Source organism: Tasmannia lanceolata, unplaced genomic scaffold, assembly GCF_043159265.1.
Source record: "Tasmannia lanceolata isolate RefF3 unplaced genomic scaffold, GAP_Taslan_0.1 ptg000003l, whole genome shotgun sequence".
Lineage (NCBI taxonomy): Eukaryota > Viridiplantae > Streptophyta > Magnoliopsida > Canellales > Winteraceae > Tasmannia > Tasmannia lanceolata.
In genome coordinates this window covers 2,700,809-2,719,388 of record NW_027518680.1, presented here as the reverse complement: position 1 = coordinate 2,719,388, position 18,580 = coordinate 2,700,809, and the positions used below count along the sequence as shown (strand labels likewise).

Here is an 18,580-nt window from a genome sequence, read left to right as displayed (position 1 = left end):
GCAGGTTTGTGGGATTGCGTTAATCCATTGTAATCCTTATATATTGTTTTTCTCATAGTGAAAGATTGTGTTATCGTCCGTAGAGGTAGGCATCTTGGCCGAACCACTTAAAGTCAAAGAAGCAACCCCTAACCATATTGTGAAACATCCAATTACTCTAACAACTTAAGCTTTTGGAGTAATTGGTTGGTTCACAAGGTATCAAAGCTATTTCCCCATGGTAGGTCCTAGGTTCAAAACCTAACAACTCATTGATATTAAAAATCCACGTGTATGGCCAGCCCAAAAGAGAGGATAAGATTGCCACGTGTACGACCAACCCAAAAAAGAGGAGTCATACAAGAGGGGGAGTGTTTAAGCATAAATGATTAAATAACATCAACTCTAACAACTTAAGCTTTAGGAGTAATTGGTTGTTTCAAACATAAATTTTTTAAAAAGTACTTAGTTTGTATTCTACCGTGGGTGTGTTTACATTTCACTTGGGATAGAAAAAAATCTTAAATTATGGGATTTCTTTACGTCGATTTTTCCTGATTTGTGTCCCTCTTTTTAGTTATTGTTGAGTAGCATTTCTCTCTCTGTCTCTGTCTCTGTCTCTCTCTCTTTCTACTAACCTTGTAAGTCAAAGAAGCAACCCCTAACCACTTAAGTCATCCACATTACTGACATGAGAAAGCTCCACTGACCCCTTTATTCAAAGAGCAACCCCTAACCATACAAGTCATTCATGAGAGAGAGAAAGAGAGCCCATAAGTCGTTCACATTCAATGACAACTTATGTAAAACAACAAATACCATGTGATGATCGATACATCATTATTCCTTCATTGATTGTTGTTTGTATTGATTGTTGTTTGTAAGCCTGTTGTGGTTAGGCCCTGTTGTACTTCAATAATTTTAAAGGGTGAGGTTATCCGAGAGAGAAAGAGAGCCCATAAGTCGTTCACATTTAATGACAACTTATGTAAAACAAATACCATGTGACGATACATCGTTATTCCTTCATTGATTGTTGTTTGTCTTGATTGTTGTTTGTAAGCCTGTTGTGGTTAGCCCCTGTTGTACTTCAATAATTTTAAAGGGTGAAGTTATCCGAGGGGACCAGCTTCGCAATATATTTGACATTGTTGTTTGTAAGCCTGTTGTGGTTAGCCCCTGTTGTACTTCAATAATTTTAAAGGGTGAAGTTATCCGAGGGGACCAGCTTCGCAATATATTTGACATTATCCGAATGCCAAGCTCGTGTACTAAAGCCTATATCTAAATTAGTTGAGCTGTAGCATTAGCTAATTTGTGATATATGGCTTCTTTTGAGAGGTTTATGAAACTAAATTGCGACCATGAAAGATACCAAACCGACTGGTGGATTTCCTACTATTAATTAGGAAAATCAGCCCAAACTGTATTGGAAAATGCAAGCAAATGAAGATTGAGATGGCAAGTGTATGGATCTCCATTTGGGATCTACATATCATGTTGTAATTCTCTTCTTAACATTATAAAAACTACTAGAATAAAAGATTCCTTTTTGCGGTGAAAAACCAATTTCTTGTCTTTACCAATGTAAGTTGTAACACACTGTTAAACTACAAGTAACTCCAAAAGCTTAAGCTGTTGGAGAAACGTGTTATTTAATCTTTTATAATTTAACACTCCCCAACACATGTGGTCCACTTGGCAAACACGTGGCACATGTGGTCGCACTTTGGGCCTACCATCGCATGTGGATTTTTGCTATCCAAGAGGTTTGAACTTGAGACCTTTGGCTCTGATACCCTGTTAAACTACCAGTAACTCCAAAAGCTTAAGCTGTTGGAGAAAGGCGTTATTTAATCTTTTATACTTTAACAAGGCATATATCTCTTCCTTTACACTTCCTTTTGTGATAAATTACTTTCGTTTCGTGCTTTACCCCTTATTTCTATTATACTTTATTTAAGGTTTGACCTGAGTTTGTTTTCACACTTCTCTTGGTTGCTCATTTTGGGGAGATTATCAGAAGATCATCTTATAAAGATCTCCCCAAAGCATGTTTGGTTGCCTAAACTCCCTTTGACCGCCAGATATGTTCCAAACATCATTATTAGCTTTTTCTTACTTGGCTCCGACGTGGCGGCAATGTTCCCCCCTCTAATCTTCTCCCCATCTTCCATCATTTTGGGTTAGGAGAAGATTTGTCTTAGTCTCTTTTCTCTCTTTCTCTCTCTTCCACCCTGTATTTTGGTAATACATCTTCCGCTAATCTTACTGCGCAACCAAAGACTACTCACCACTCTTCTTCTAATCTCCTGCCCATCTTCCATACTTGTCTAATTTCCTTTTACTTCTTCTTCTGCTAATCTCCAAGCCAACTTCATGCAACCAAACAGAAGAGTCGACGAGAAGAGAAATCTAAGAAGATGATCTTAGGACTGCATGTCAGGTTTTAGGCAGACTTTTAGGAAAAAAAGAAGGATAGTTAGACAGCTACGTAGAGATGTACGACTTCATCCACTGATTGATGGATGTTGAGGTGTAAAGGTAGAAGTGTAAAGATCTTCATTTGAAGTGTAAAAGAGAATGAATACAGAAAGGTGGAAGAGGAGCAGAAGCAGACAAAAGGAGAAGTTGAAGAGGGAGGGATTTCTCGAACTCCAGGCTGACTCTGAAACCCATGTGCTGCCGGTTGCTACGGCCGGGTTTTTTTTAAATGCACTTCTAGACATGAAAAATCAGCAACCACGTGAAAATTTTGAATAAAATAAAATAAAGCATCGTTTTGTTCTCACAAGTCACAATAGTCTTTGGACCACAGTACAGCGTGGGCCCGGATCCCCTCACAGATCTTCTGGTCGGGATCCCTACCGAGATCAACCCTATCTTAATTAAGTAATAAGTAGTGCTCTCTCTCTCTCTCTCTCTCTCTCTCTCTCTCTCTCTCTCTCTCTCTCTCTCTCTCTCTCTCTCTCTCTCTCTCTCTCTCTCTCTCTCCAACAGGCAAAACAACAACAAAATTAATGATGTTTTTGAGGGTGGGCCTTACACCACAAAAGCCTAGATAGCCTAGGGGTTTTGCCTGGCCGGCATTTGGGTACCATGTCATCAAAACTAGCTTGGTTGCCAATTTAGCATTGACATCCCAGGAGGCTACCAGGGATGTCTCTGGTTAATCATTACATGTGCTGATGTGTCACCCTTGTCCCCTCCATTTGAAATCCATGCCAAAATCCACAAAAAAGGTGGAATTTTGCATTGATTTATCGACAACGACGCTTTTCCTCTCTTTCTCTAACGCAGCGGATCAAATGGGAATCGCAGCCGAAGCCTACAATCCGAAGATTGCCCTAAAATCTACTAGGAAGAAGAAGAAAAACCCTAGAATCCACTGGGAAAGAAGAGATAAATATATAGAAACGAATTTGATTATTCCATTGTTGTCATAATTGACTATTTACATCCTTTTCTATAAAAGAAAGTGGTAAAAAGAAAAGAAAGAAACTATGATTGGAATAGTAATCATGCCAATTTTTAAAAAAATCGATACCAAAAGAAAATTAAAAAAATACTATTCCTATTGAAGAAAAAAATAGAAAGCTGCTAATCATAGTATCCTACATCATTCTCTCTCTTGGTAATGGCACTCCATAGTCCATACCACCACTCTACAAGGTTGACAACCAAACACTACTTACCATTATTCTACAAGGTAGGTTCTAGGTAAATCCAATGCTTGTCTCCTCCTTTATTGAGTATTTACACCATTAATCTACCTAGGTAAATACTTGCAACCAAACAGCATGTTTGGACACAGGAGAAAATATTTTATGAAAATTTTCAGTGTTTCGTAAACTAATTTTCCATGGATTTTTTTTCCAAAAATTGAAACTTTTACATGTTTTTAAGGGAAACAGCAAACCTGACTACATCTTGGAATTTTATTTTTATTATTGGAAAATCTTATATTTCCCAATTTATTTTCACTAGATTGAAACACCCCCCTGGATGTCAATGCATGTGGTATAGGTTCTGATTTGCCTTTATAAGTTGTCAATTATTAAAGTTTTATTTGAGTGGGGCCCAGTTGGCACCATTAAGAGTCTATTTTTAATTTTTGAATAGAAGTCTAACCATATCATTTCTCATGTAGTAATTAGTAATGCAGTGCAAATTGGGCATTGTTGTTGTGCATCATTTAAGTTACACTGCACAGCATGGGGCCCACCTTGATTAGATAATTGTTAAATTCCCAATGTTTCTCTACTTGGACAAGTCTAACCAGCTGATCAACAGCCAAGAGCTAAGACATAGACTGCGAAAAAGTACATTGGTGATAACCCACATCTACTAGTCAAAGAAAAATGATACGCACTCTCTAGCTAGAATGGGCTCATTTCGAGCAACCCAAACCCAATCAGATCCAACACGATCGACTCAACCCGATCCAATTTTGGAAATGGGGTTTTGCAAGTTGGGTTAGGATTGATATATTTAAAGATGGGCTGGATTAATTAGGGTTGGCCCACAGCAACTTGACGCTCGATCAAGTTCGTTCAAACTAGGGTTACGGTTTTGGATCCTGGGATTGAGGTAGAGTTGGCCTCAAACCGACCCAACCCAGCCCATGTTGCACCCTAGATGTTTGAGACAATCCTAAGGCAAGCGGAATCCCTTTCCTAAATTAATGATCGATATCATTTTCCTTTACAGCAGTATGCCCAATCATATTCCATGTTATGGTTCGAAGGTGTGAAAGATTGAGGGGAGGTTGGAAGCATTTTACGACCCAATCTCTAATATTTCAAATAACACTAAGGGCCTGTTTGGATGCTGAGAAGATTTGGATTTGGATTTCTCACACTTGCAGCCCTTTTTGCATTGTAATTTGGATCCGAACAAATTCTTGGATTTCTAATTCAGCAGCTGACAGTGAAAAAAATCAGATTCATAAATATGTTGTGGAAATAAGAAATTGGAAATCCACAGATCTAGCAGTTTCCTTCGCCCTCTTTACTCCTCAACCTCTCCCCTCCTCTAGGAAGTACCCCCTTCCCTCCCTTTCCCTCAACATCAGCTGCCGGATCTACTCATTTTGTATTCAAAACTCAATTCCAAATCCAAATACAAAATGGGAGGTATCCAAATGGGCCCTAATTGAAACATTGACGAAATTCCTTCACTCCAGTTGGCTTCATAGCATAGTGGGGACAGGATATTGACCTAGAGCTCTTCATATCTTGACCGTCGGCTAATATGGACAGCCCAGATTCAATTTAAACGTTCTTGATTTGCATGGGCCCTGTCTTAGTCAATACAGACCTAGGCTACGTCGTCGTCCTCTTCCCTAACGTTTAGAAAACATGTGAAATATTTGGCCCCTTCATCTTCCCTGGCCAGCTCCACTAGTGTAATACTAGTGTATTACGACTACCCTTTTATATTACAAGCATATGGCCCATGTAAGAAAAAAGGTGCGAATATATCATCTCCACATTTAAAATACGATAGGGACTCACACCCTACGTAGCTTTGAAAAAGCAAATAAATAAAGGCCCCAAAAACCTTTCCAAATCAGAAAGTTTTCCCTTCTGCAACTCAAGATTTCATCAGTATTTCTACCCACCACCTTCTCTAGAAATACCCCATTCATTCTCTCTCTGTCTCTCTCTCTCGCCAATGCTTAGGAGATGTTCCTTGTCACTAGGGGTGTTCATTATTCGGTTATAACCGAATAACTGAACTGAACCGATTTGGTTTGGTTGGTTCGGTTCGGTTTTTTTCCTTTTCGGTTCTGTTTCGGTTAATTTTTTTTTTGAAAATTCGGTTATTCAGGTTCAGATTCGGTTATCTCTAAAAAAATTCAGTTAACCTAATAACCGAAATTATGGACAAAAACTATTATTTTCCAAAAAGAGTGCTATATGGGCACTCCGTAGGATGATCAAAACCGTCAATTTGATTGATCACAACTTAATTAGGTTGTGCTCAAAGACTCATTTAGATAGGATGATCCTAGCCCTCCGATCCAAACTGAAAATTTGCTTTTTTTTCCTCTCTTTCTCCCACTACTATAACCGAATTTTTAATCGGTTTCGGTTTCGGTTTGGTTTTTGGAAAGTTCAGTTCGGATTCGGTTATCGAAATTTGATAACCGAAATTATTTCGGTTATCAAATTTCGGTCTATTCGGTTCGGTTATAACCGGACGAACACCCCTACTTGTCACTCTTCTTCACTGCAACCTTTGTCATAAGCACTTTGATCTCAATACTAGGGCAGCAAAGGCCATGGACCACCCTGTTGCCACATGAGTTACTAGGGCTTGACCTCCAGTTTGATAAAAATGCCATGACCATGGCCTCAACCGACTTTGGTCGGCTCACCCAAGTCCTCCCAGCAGCCATTCTCTACCCATCATCGGTGCAAGACATCACTGCCCTTGTTAAATCCTCCCTCTTCTTATCTTCCATTCTCCATTGCCGCAAGGGTCATGGTCACTCCATTCATGGCCAGGCAATGGCCCACAATGGCGTTGTTATACAGATGAGAGTCTAACCATATCATTTCTAAACGGCAATGGGAGTCTGATGGGAGTCTGACCACAATGGCAATGGCCCAGTTGGCACCACTTAGAGTCTACTTTTTAATATTTGAATAGGAGTTTGACCATTGCCATTGAGATATGTACGATGGAGCAGTAACTAGTGTCTGAACCATGGATGGCACGTCCAGTGAGTTTCCAATTACAATAGGACTGCACCAAGGATCAGCTCTAAGTCTTTTTCTTTTTACGCTAGTTATGGATGAGCTTATAGAGCGTATCGAGGATGAGGTGCCGTGGTATATGTTATTTGTAGACGACATAGTATTAATCGACGAACCCAAAGCAAGAGTAAATGCTAAGTTAGAGTTATAGAGAACTACTTTGGAATCCAAAGGTTTTAGACTAAGTTGGACTAAGACAGAACATATGGAATGCAACTTTAGTAATGTAAGGAGGCGGGACGAGGATGTAGTAAATATAACTGGACAGGAGGTACCTAAGAGGGATATCTTTCGCTATCTTGGTTCAATTCTACATAAGGAATGAGAGATTAAAGAGGATCTTAACCATGGAATACGAGCAGTTTGGTTGAAGTGGAAGCTTGCTTCAGGAGTTTTATGCGACCGTCAAATCCCTACCAAGTTGAAGGAAAAGTTTTATAAAATAGCTTTGAGGCCTGCCATGCTGTACGGCTCAGAATGTTGGGCCACCAAGAAGCAGCATGTGCATAAGATGAGTGTAGCGGAGATGCGAATACTTAGATGGATGTGCGGCCACACAAGGATAGATAGAATTAAAAGTGAAGACATACGGAAAAAAGTGGGGGTTGGACCAATTGAGGAGAAGATGAGAGAACACCGCTTAAGATGGTTTGGACATATACAACGTAGGCCTTTGGATGCTCTGGTGAGAAGAGGCGACTCATGCCAAATTGATGGAGTAAAAAGAGGTAGGGGCAGACCGAAAACAACTTGGGTAGAAACAGTAAGGAAGGACATGATAGCTAGGAACATAACGAAGAATATGACCTTGGATATAATAGAATGGGAAAAAATGATTCACATGGAAAAACCCAACTAGAGCCAAGATTAGAGCCGGGAACATTAAATTTTCTAAAGAATTCATTTAGCTAACCCCAACTAGTTTGGGACAAAGGCTTTGTTGAGTTGAGTTGAGTCTGACCATATCATTTCTCAAATAATAATTAGTAATCCAGGCAAATTGGGCATTCTTGTTGTGTATCATTTAAGTTACACTGGACAGCAAGGGGCCCACTTTGATTGGATAATTGTCAAAAGTCCCAAAGTTTCTCTACTTTTGGAGAAGCCTAACCAGCTGATCAACAGCCAAGAGCTAGGACATAGACTGCGAAAAAGGACATCGGTGACAACCCACATCTACTAGTCAAAGAAAAATGATACGCACTCTCTAGTGAATGGGCTCATTTCGGGCAATGCATTTAGTCGCGACCCGATCCAACCCGACTCAACCCTATCCAATTTGAGAAATCAGGTTTTGCAAGTTGGGTTAGGATTAATAGATTTAAAGATGGGCTGGATTTATTAGAGTTGACCCACAACACCTTGACATTCAAGTTGGTTCAAATTAGGGTTACGGTTTTAGATACTCGGATTGAGGTAGTGTTGGCCTCAACCCGACCCAACACAGCACATGTTGCACCCTAGATGTTTGAGAAAATTCCAAAACAAGTGGAATCCCTTTTTTGAAATTAGTAAACGCAGATATCATTTTCCTTTACAGTAGTATGCCCAATCATATTCCATGTTAAGGTTTGGAGGTGTGAAAGATTGAGGAGACGTTGGAAGCATTTCTCTAATATTTCAAATAACACTAATTGAAACATTGACGAAATTCCATCACTCCGGTTGGCTTCATAGGATAATGGGAACAGGATATAGACCTAGTGCTCTTCATATCTTGACCGTTGGCTAGTCAATACAGACTTAGGCTACGTCGTCGTCTTCTTGCCTAACGTTTAGAAAACATGTGATATATTTGCCCCCTTTATGTTCCCTGGCCAGCCCCCCCTAGTGTATTTATGACTACGCTGTTACATTACAAACACATGGCCCGTGTAAGAAAAAAAGGGCATCTCCACGTTTAGAAATAGGATAGGGACTCGCACTCTACGAATCTTTGAAAAAAGCAAATAAAGACAGGCCCCAAAATCGTTTCCAAATCAGAAAGTTTTCCCTTCTGCAACTCAAGATTTCATCAATCTTTCTACCCGGACACCACCTTCTCTATAAGTAACCCCATTCTCACTCTCTCCTCTTCACCTTCTCTCTGTCTCTATCTTTATCTTTCTCTCTACAATGCTTAGGAGATGTTCCATGTCACACTTCTTCATTGCCACCGTTGTCATAAGCACTTTGATCTCAATACTAGGGCAGCAAAGGCCATGGACCACCATGTTGCCACAAGAGTTACTAGGGCTTGACCTTCGGTTCGATAAAAATGCCACGACCATGGCCTCAACCGACTTTGGTCGGCTCACCCAAGTCCTCCCAGCAGCCGTTCTCTATCCATCATCGGTGCAAGACATCACCACCCTCGTAAAATCCTCTTTCTCTTCTTATCTCCCATTCTCCATTGCCGCTAGGGGTCATGGTCACTCCATTCATGGCCAGGCAATGGCCCACAATGGCGTTGTCATACAGATGGGATCCTTAAATCATACCCATGAAATCAGAATCAATGTTTCATCTAGCTCGTCGGATTTTTATGCCGATGTGGGTGGAGAGCAGCTTTGGATTGATGTATTGAGGGCTACCTTACGACATGGGCTTGCACCCCCATCTTTCACTGACTACTTGTACCTATCCGTTGGTGGTACACTCTCTAATGCTGGAGTTAGTGGCCAAACCTTTCTCCATGGCCCTCAGATAAGCAACGTCTACGAACTGGATGTCGTAACAGGTATAAATTTCCATCCCTCCGGTTGAAGTATAATGATTAAATAACACAACTCTAACAGCTTAATCTTTTGGACTGATTGGTTGTTTCACATGGTATCATAGCTATTGCCTCAAGGCAGTTCTTGGGTCCAAAACTCAACAACACCTTGGTATTAAAAAAATATATCAACAACTCCTTGGTATTAAAAAAATATATCAACAACTCCTTGGTATTAAAAAAAAATCCACATGTAGGCCAAACCCAAAAGAGGGACGATGCCACCGTGAGGCGTAGTGTTGAAGTATAAATGATTAAATAACATACAACTTAAGGTCCCGTTCGTTTAAGATTATGCCAACTGAATGTGAGGGCCAAACTGATTATTGGACCTCAAATTTAAGTGTAAATTTGGGTCCAGTAATCTCTTTGGCCCTCACAATCGGTTGGCATAATTTTAAATAAACAGGGCCTACGCTTTTAGAGTACGTAATTGGTTGTTTCACACCTCCATCTAATGCAAGTCCCAATTTTTTTTTATTTTTTTTTTTTTGTTACCATAAGCTGCCAATGGATTTTGGGTTTTAGTGACTGAATTCATGCATGATTACTACAGGAAAAGGAAAGATGGTGACATGCTCCAAACATCACAGGTCAGAGCTGTTCTATGCTGTTCTTGGTGGTCTTGGCCAGTTTGGGGTTATCACTAGAGCTAGAATTGCACTCCATCCAGCGCCACAAATGGTAATGAGCTGTAAATTAAATAAGATAAAAAGAGTCGCTGATTAATTAAGTACAGAGTGTCATTACCAAAATATCATTTCTCTTTTGCCAAACATGCAACCAAAAATTGACAAACATAAGAATTGCACCTTTAGGAGACGCAACATGATCTGGATCATTCATCCGGTGGGCCCCCATCATTCAGAGGTCCTTATATAAGAAGGTGCTTTCATCCGATGGATCATTCTCCCAAAAAGTAGTAGGCACATGGGATGAACGATTTCATAAATGTCTCCACAGTAGGGCCCACCAGGTGACCTGTATGCTGACACGTGAGTAGATAGGTCACGGGTCTAATTAGAGTCTTCCATAAGTTCATCTCATCTATTTTATTAAAGATTGGAGGCATGGCGCCCTTGCAAAAATCAGCTTCAAGGGCGCCCTTATTGCTTGATTTCTGCAGAGTCAACACGGTTTTCACTTTTATAGGAGCATTCCACTTTTTTCGGCGCTACGTACACTCTGCAGAAATTAACCAATAGGGCCACCCTTGAAGCTGATTTTTGCAAGGGCACCCTTCATTCTATCATTTCTCTAAAGATTGATATATAAATATAGCTATGAATAAATCCTGCAACATATAACTAGATTTTTGAATAAATGCATGGAATCGAATGGCAGGTGAAGAGGACCCGTTTGCTGTACACAGACTTTTCGGCTTTCACGAGAGATCAGGAATATCTTATATCCTTGAATATCGGGGAAGGATTTGATTATGTGGAAGGGTCTCTTATTAGAGATGAGACAGAGATAGATACTTGGAGATCTTCTTTCTCAAAGAAGGACAAAGAGAAAATACGTTCTCTTTTAGCCAAACATCACTTGATTTATCTTTTAGAAGGCACAAAGTACTATGACACTGTCACCGCACCTACTGCTGATCAGGTATTTGATTTTTCTTCAATAGGTATTCATATGTAAGACCTATGCCTTCCTTTTGGTAGTAGATACACCTTCTCTTATTTAAAACATGTGTAGCTCATTAGGAATTGTAATGACTAATTAAAAGTAATAAAATAAGTAGAGGGCTTATTTACTAAAATAAGAGGGGAGTGAATATTTGCTTCCTAATATTACCATTTAGGGATTTGCTGGGGACCATCGCAAAAGGCATTTCGCGGACTAGCTGTTGCATGAGAGAACAGCCACATCACATGAATTAAATGAATAAGGCACAATCTGTTGAAATATGAACCTATGTGGTTGCTCTCTCTTGCAACAGCCGGCCAGCGAAATGCCTTTTGCGATAGTTCCTAGCAAATACCTTCCTATTATTATTATTATTATTATTATTATTATTGTTAGGAAAATGATATTTTCACCCTCTGTTCCAATATTTACACCCTCCATTTTCCCGCATTCTCACACTTTTTTGTTTGTCTCTTGCTATGAGAATGTCTTTAATTTAAGGAAAATTCAAACAAACGAGGGTGGAAGTGCAGCTATTTTCAATATAAAAAAAAACAAGAAGGGGTGGCAATGCTAGATAAGGGGTGGAAATATCATTATTATTGTTAATTTTATTACTACTATTATTTTTATTATTTTCATTTCCTAGGTGTAAATTAGTACCTATTAATTTAAATGTTGACCTTGCTACTTACACACCTCGCTGTTTCTAGGAGTTGCTTTTGCACATGCTTTTGCACATGACAATAATTAGTGTCTTATTTCAACCAAACAAGGTAGTCCTTATGATAATTAAATGTGCCGCATGAAATTGTAGGTTGTGAAATAACTAGACTTGTGAAAACAACCGGTTACTGCAAAAGCTTAAAGCTTCTGGAGAAGGCGTTAGTTATTCTTTTATACATTAACACTTCCCCTCGCGTGTGGCCCTTCTTTCTTTGGGCTGGCCTACAAGTAGGGGTGCAACTCGGGTTGAGTTTTAGGAATTCGGGTTGAACATTTACCTTAAAATCAGGTCGGATTCAGGTTGATTCCTATTCATTTTTTTAAAAAAATCTCAACCCGACCCAACCCAACTACCCAAGTTGCACCCCTACCTACAAAAGGAACATGTGGCCCCACTTTTGGGTTGACCACTGCATGCGAATTTTTGACATCAAGGATGTTTGAACTCAGGACCTTTGCTCTGATACCATGTGAAAACAATCAGTCACTCCAAAAAAAGCTTAAGCTGTTGGAGAAAGCGTTTTTTTTTGTTTTATAGTTTAACAAGGCTCTTCTTTAATCTAATAGCTAGCCACTTCCGCAGAAAGCCATTTCGCTTCCGGCTTTTGCATGTGATGACATATGCACATGTTGACTTTTTGGCAGATTTTTTTCGTACTCTTTTAATTCTCATCACATGCAAAAGCCGGGGGCAAAATAATGGCTTTCCACGAAAGTGGCTAGCAAATCCCATAGGTGCTCACATTTTCTTGGATCGATAAGTTATCTGGTCCGTCAACAGGAATAGGGTGGGCCCACATTGTTTGGGTGATCCAAACCATTCATCTGATGGGCCCTAACATAGATAGGGTGCCCAAAAATTCATCTAGTGTTGTATTTTTATTTTACAAAAACGGAGTCGATAGTCAGAACACTTGTTTCGATATTGGAGAAATTATCGCTCTCTCTATTTCAATCCTTTCTTTATTGGCAATAACAATCAATTAGAGAGATTCAAAATAAATGGGTGCCAATATCAAAACAAAAAAGTATATATAAGAATATTAGTGTAATTTTCATTATATTCTTTAGATGTAGTGGCTTAATTTTTTTAATTAAGGATAATTTGCAATAGACGGCCTAGTACTTCATCTTTTTTGTTTCTAATTTTGACTATTCCAATAAAATTAGAAGGAATTGAAGAGTCATTTGAGTATAATTTGAGCATTGTAACAGGAAGTTGATTTGCTGCTCAATGGGTTAACCTTCATTCCTGGGTTTGCTTTCAAGAACGACCTCTTGTATGTAGGTTTCCTCAATAGAGTATACGATGGAGAGCTAGAGCTTCGTCACAAAGGCCTTTGGGATGTTCCCCATCCATGGTTGATTATCTTTGTACCTAAATCTAGAATTTCAGACTTTAATGAAGGAGTTTTCAAGAAAATCCTCAAGAGAAACTCGACGATGGGACCAGTTCTCGTCTACCCCATGAACCGAAACAAGTAAGTTTATGTGAATTAATATACCAAAGAATGGAGGAGCTAAAAGAGGACTCTAAGAGGCTGAGGCTGCGTCTGGATTGCTGGAATCAGGAATCGGAATTGGCATCCTATTTTGATTATTGTATAAATGGAATGGAAAAAATAAAAATAAAAAAATTAAATCTAGATAAATTCCAATAAAAATTTCATTCCATATGGGTGGAATTTAGGGGTGCAACTCGGGTCAAATTTTGAGAATTTGGATTGAGCTTTTACCATAAAATTGGTCGGATTCGGGCTGATTCCAATTCAATTTTTAGCAAAAGCTCAACCGAACACAACCAAATTGCACACCTAAAGGAATTAGAATACCACTTCTTGGGGCCAAAAATTAATTCTGACATTACCCTTTTAATTCTGCCCGATGTCATTTATGTCCTTATTTTGTTTTTTTAACCAGATGCAAAAATCATGCAGAAGCAGAATATGATGCCTATTCTGATATTTAATTTTGGGTAGGTAAGTTGAGATTGAATCTGCGAGCTCACGGTCGAGATACAAAGCCTCAACCATTGAGCCACAGGCCTATTCTGATACTTGATTCCAGCAATCCTAACACACCCTGGGGGCCTATAGGGATTACCTCTAAAAACTATTTGCATCTAATTTTAAATGAAAGTGGTTTTGTACTTAAATATGATTACTTGCAAGCTAGTATTTAGAGAAATGATATAGTTAGGGAATGAGAGGTCTTAATGCCCAACTTGAAAATTAGCTTAAATTGTTAAGATTTGTCAGATCAGACCATTGGATTATCTTGGTGTAGATTAGGCAATAAATTAGAAATTAGCCAATTATAATTAGGGGCCATAAATTTTAAGAAATATGTATTGCAGGTGGGATGAGAGGATGTCAGCCGTTACTCCGGACGAAGATGTTTTCTACCATGTTGGATTCTTGAGGTCAGCTATGCACGATTGGGAATACCTTGAGGATCAAAATAAAGAGATATTAAGTTTTTGCGTTGACAATGGGATCAAGACTAAGCAATATTTTCCTCATTACACAACCAATACAGAGTGGAAAAATCATTTTGGACCAAAATGGAACAAGTTTATTGAGAGGAAAAAGAGCTTTGATCCAAAAGGACTCTTGTCTCCTGGGCAGAAGATTTTCACTGCCATGCCTTGGCAATGGAAGTAACTAAACTCTACCATACAATGAGATGAGTAACTTACTATTATAGAGAAACTTACTATTGTAACTTGACAGGAGATGACTGGAAATTGAAGAACAAACTATTGTAAGAGTTTGGAAATGACTATTTATAGAGAAACTTACTATTGTAATGTTGGATAAACTTGTGTACTGGTTCAATCTAAGAAAAGATAAGAAGATAGGAAGATGCTTCAAGGCGCGTAAACGCTCTCCTTAAGACGATATTCGCCCCCACCAGTAGTGTGCAAAGGGGACCACGAACTCGCCTCCAAGATACAATGAAGCCCGGTTTCAAACCGATTGCTTGACGACGTTCTGCACCGAACAGAATCAAGCCCTGAATCACCTTTGAATTTTGCAAGTATTTGAGACACAAGTGTTTGTTTCTGCAGAAAACAGAACACTTGAACAAAACTTCTAAAACAGTAAAACAGAAACTTTGTAGGGAATTAGATAGAGAGTATTGTGCTGGAAATAGCAATTTTGGGTATACCAAAGTAGAAATCCGAATAATTTAGAATGGACAATTTCTACTGTTTTTATAGAGCTTGTGGTGGCTTTTTCCGTTGGAAAATACCCTTTCTGTGCATCCTTTTAGCGGGTTTGAATTCTGATCGTTAGATCGCGTCTAATCGCGACTCTACTGTTCAGATCAATCCTGGAGTGACCATTGGCTTATATAAAAACCCTTCCAACTCCGTAACCGCTAGATCTTCCATCCACGGTGCAGATTGCACCCTTTAGGAACTTGACCGTTGTGTAGAAGAGACACAATCCAATGGTCATCATCCACTAGCTGTTACACCACGATCCGACGGTTCGGATCGCACCTGCTCACGCACTATCCATTGGAGCCCCTAGGCCTGCTGGGCTAACCGTTGGGCTCGAACTCGGGCCCAACTTGACCGAACCATTTGGTCTATCCACTTGACTGATCCAAGTCGATCTTGATCCAATGGTCCGGATCATATCGGGAAAAATGAAAGGCTACAATCGCTCCTCGCTACGATGCGCCCAATAAAGCGCCCTATAGCCCATTGCCCACGCCGCGCGCGCGCATGTGCGAACGGTGCGTTGCACCATCCCGCGGTTCAACCTATGGCCAACACCCGTTGTGCACCATACTAAAGAAGAGAAAAGAGTAAAGCTTTATAAGCCCAATTTTTCTTTTCTTATGATTCAGTACGGGACTATCTTTCTACATTACTTTTGCACTCTTCTCTATCTCTTGCAAAAAGCAAATCTTTCCAAAGAAAAGTTTTTCTTTTTTCAAAACACAATTAGAAAATATTTTCCAAATAGTTTCTTTCGACCAAAAAATAAGATTTTAAAAATCAAAATCTAACATGTAAGAGTTTGGAACTTGACAGGAGATGACTGGAAATTGAAGAACAAACTATCCAACATGAGAACTGGCCATTAAGTTTTAATTGAAAATTAATAAACCGTTCTCTTTACAATGCGTGAAAAAAGAGGTGGCATAGAAATATGAGTTTGAAATGAATAATTATGCATGAAGCTATAGGGAATTCCTAGCGTCCATCGCAAAAGGCTTTTGCGGATGGCCTGTCGCACGTCCGACCAGCCACCTCGTGGATGAGGACAAAAGCTGTTGTCTCCATTCGATGGACCTTAGCAAATCCCCCCCCCCCCCCCCGCCCCCTTTACACACACACACACACACAGATATATATATATATATATATATATATATATATATATATATATATATATATATATATATATCTGTGTGTGTGTGTGTGAGAATAGAGTTCCTGCGCTAGAGCGCAGCTAAGGTTAGTTGCGTTCGAGCACAGAAACAGGGTGGGGCCACATTTTGGGTGGGATCCAAAGGATTCATTTAATGGGCCCTTTCATGGGTAGCGTGTCCACCAAAAATCAGCTCCATTGGATCACCTTAGGGTGTCCATTTGTGGGGCCAAAAATGGATAGATACTGTTTGTCCACAGTATCTGTCCATTTTTGGCCCCACAAATGGACACCCTAAGGTGATCCAATAGAGCTGATTTTTGGTAGGCCCCCATCCATGATGGGGCCTTCCAAATGAATGGTTAGGATCACCCCCACAATGGCCCCACCCCTTGATTTTGTGCTCGAGCGCAGCTAAGCCTAGCTGCACTCGAGCGTAGCTAAGCCTAGCTGCACTCGAGCGCAGGAACTCTCTCTCTCTCTCTCTCTCTCTCTCTCTCTCTCTCTCTCTCTCTCTCTCTCTCTCTCTCTCTGTCCGGTTCGGTTTGGGGAGGTTTTTTAAACCGAAACGATCCCATCGGTTTGGAGAAAATCTAAACCGTAACTGAACCGATGGGGGTATAACCGAACCAAACCGAATCGATTTTGACCGGTTTGGTTTGGTTCGGTTCACGGTTTATCTGGTTTTTTGTTCAGCTTTAATACAAATCCAGGATTGACACTCCAACCCTCTCTTCACTCCCCTCCTTCCCTTCTCTCCTCTCTGTTTCACTCTCTCCCTCAACTCTTAGCTCTTTCTTCTGCTCGTTCTCTCTCAATCTCCAACTCTCTCCTCTCTCTGCAATTTTGTAGCTTTCCACCTTTAACCCTCGCTCCAAAAAAAAAAAAAAAATCCTCCCTCAAATGAGGCTTTGATGTTGCATTTATGTCGAGGGTTGATACCCTTAGGGTGACTACAATGACAGAATTACCCCTAGACCAAAATGGCAAAAATGCCCTCTAATAAGAAGACAAAAGAAAGGAGGTGCAATTTTGAGTTAAGGTGGGTGGCAAAAAAATGGGCGTCTACTAGACCCGGCAAACGGGCGGGGTGGGCCGGTTTTGACCCGGCCCGTATGGGTCCGGGTCAAACGGGCCGGGTAAAAATGACCCGGAAAAATTTACGGGTCACTATGCTTGGACCCGGAGGCTCGGATTTTTGACATATTATTTTTAAGATTTTTTTTTAATAGAGATTCGCTAGCCACCTTCTCCGAGTCTACTTTTCGGCTTGTTCACATCCTTCGCTACAAAGATCTGAAAGAAGTACGAGTTGCGCAAAGGTGGCTAGCAATAAAATAATAGCAATTTATAATAATCATACGGTTGGTAAGTTTTAAATGAAAAATTACGGAAAAAGGGAAGCAAAGTAGAAAAATTACCAAAATAATACCAAAAGAATGTGTTAAAATACGACAATTACAAAAAAAAAAAACTACAAAGAAAATTAGAAAAATATGACAATTATGGAAAAAAAAAGTCCAAAATAAAACTATTGTAATTCTCTACGAGCACCCGCGGGTCCACCCGGCCCGGCCCAGTTTTGACGGGCCTAGTGGACCCGCGGGTCAATTTTAATCAGGTCACAGATTGGTGACTCGGACCCGGAATTTACTGGCGGGCCGGGTGGACCCGCGGGTCCGGGTGACTTTTTGCCAGGTCTAGCATCTACAAGGGAGTGGCCAAAATGGGGTGTCTACAGTTTCCCATCGTTTCAATTCAATTTATTTTCAGATCAAAACTCAAAAACTGTCAACCGAATCGATGGGGTAAAAGTCTTAACTGTGACTGAACCAATGCCTAAAAAACCCGAACTGAACCAAACCAAACCAAACCAGAAGGCCCGATTCGGTTTATCGGTTTGGCAGGTTTTAGTGAAGCCCAACTCCAATATATCAAATGACATTAATTGAGACATTGATGAAATTCCATCTCTCCAATTGGATTCATAGGTTAGTAAGGACAGGATATTGACCTAGAGCTCTTTCATATCTTGGCCGTTGGCTAATATAGACAGCCCAGATTCAGTTCAAACGTTTGATACTTGCACGAGCGCCATCTTAGTCAATGCAGACTTAGGGGACGTCCTCGTCTTCTTCCCGAACGTGTAGAAAGGAAGTGATAGATTTGACCTACCCTTTTACACTGCAAGTAGGTGGCCCGTGTAAGAAAAGGGCCGAATATATCATTTCCAGGTGGAGTAATTGGATATCAATTCTTACCCTTAAAATAAAACGCAGGCCCATTTGGATATTACCGGATTTTCAGGGATGACCATTGACCATGTAGGTACTAAA

The 18,580-nt window shown here is 40.0% G+C and overlaps 1 protein-coding gene across 1 annotated transcript; it reads left to right on the top strand.

Annotated features, from left to right (window-relative positions):
- Positions 1-8,663: 8,663 nt before the first annotated feature.
- Positions 8,664-14,729, top strand: LOC143859999 (cytokinin dehydrogenase 3-like). The gene is made up of 5 exons (XM_077370507.1): positions 8,664-9,462; positions 10,055-10,182; positions 10,843-11,106; positions 13,072-13,337; positions 14,213-14,729. Exons 1-5 carry the CDS (start codon positions 8,859-8,861, stop codon positions 14,517-14,519), a joined length of 1,569 nt encoding a protein of 522 aa, XP_077226622.1. The 5' UTR covers positions 8,664-8,858; the 3' UTR covers positions 14,520-14,729.
- Positions 14,730-18,580: the final 3,851 nt, after the last annotated feature.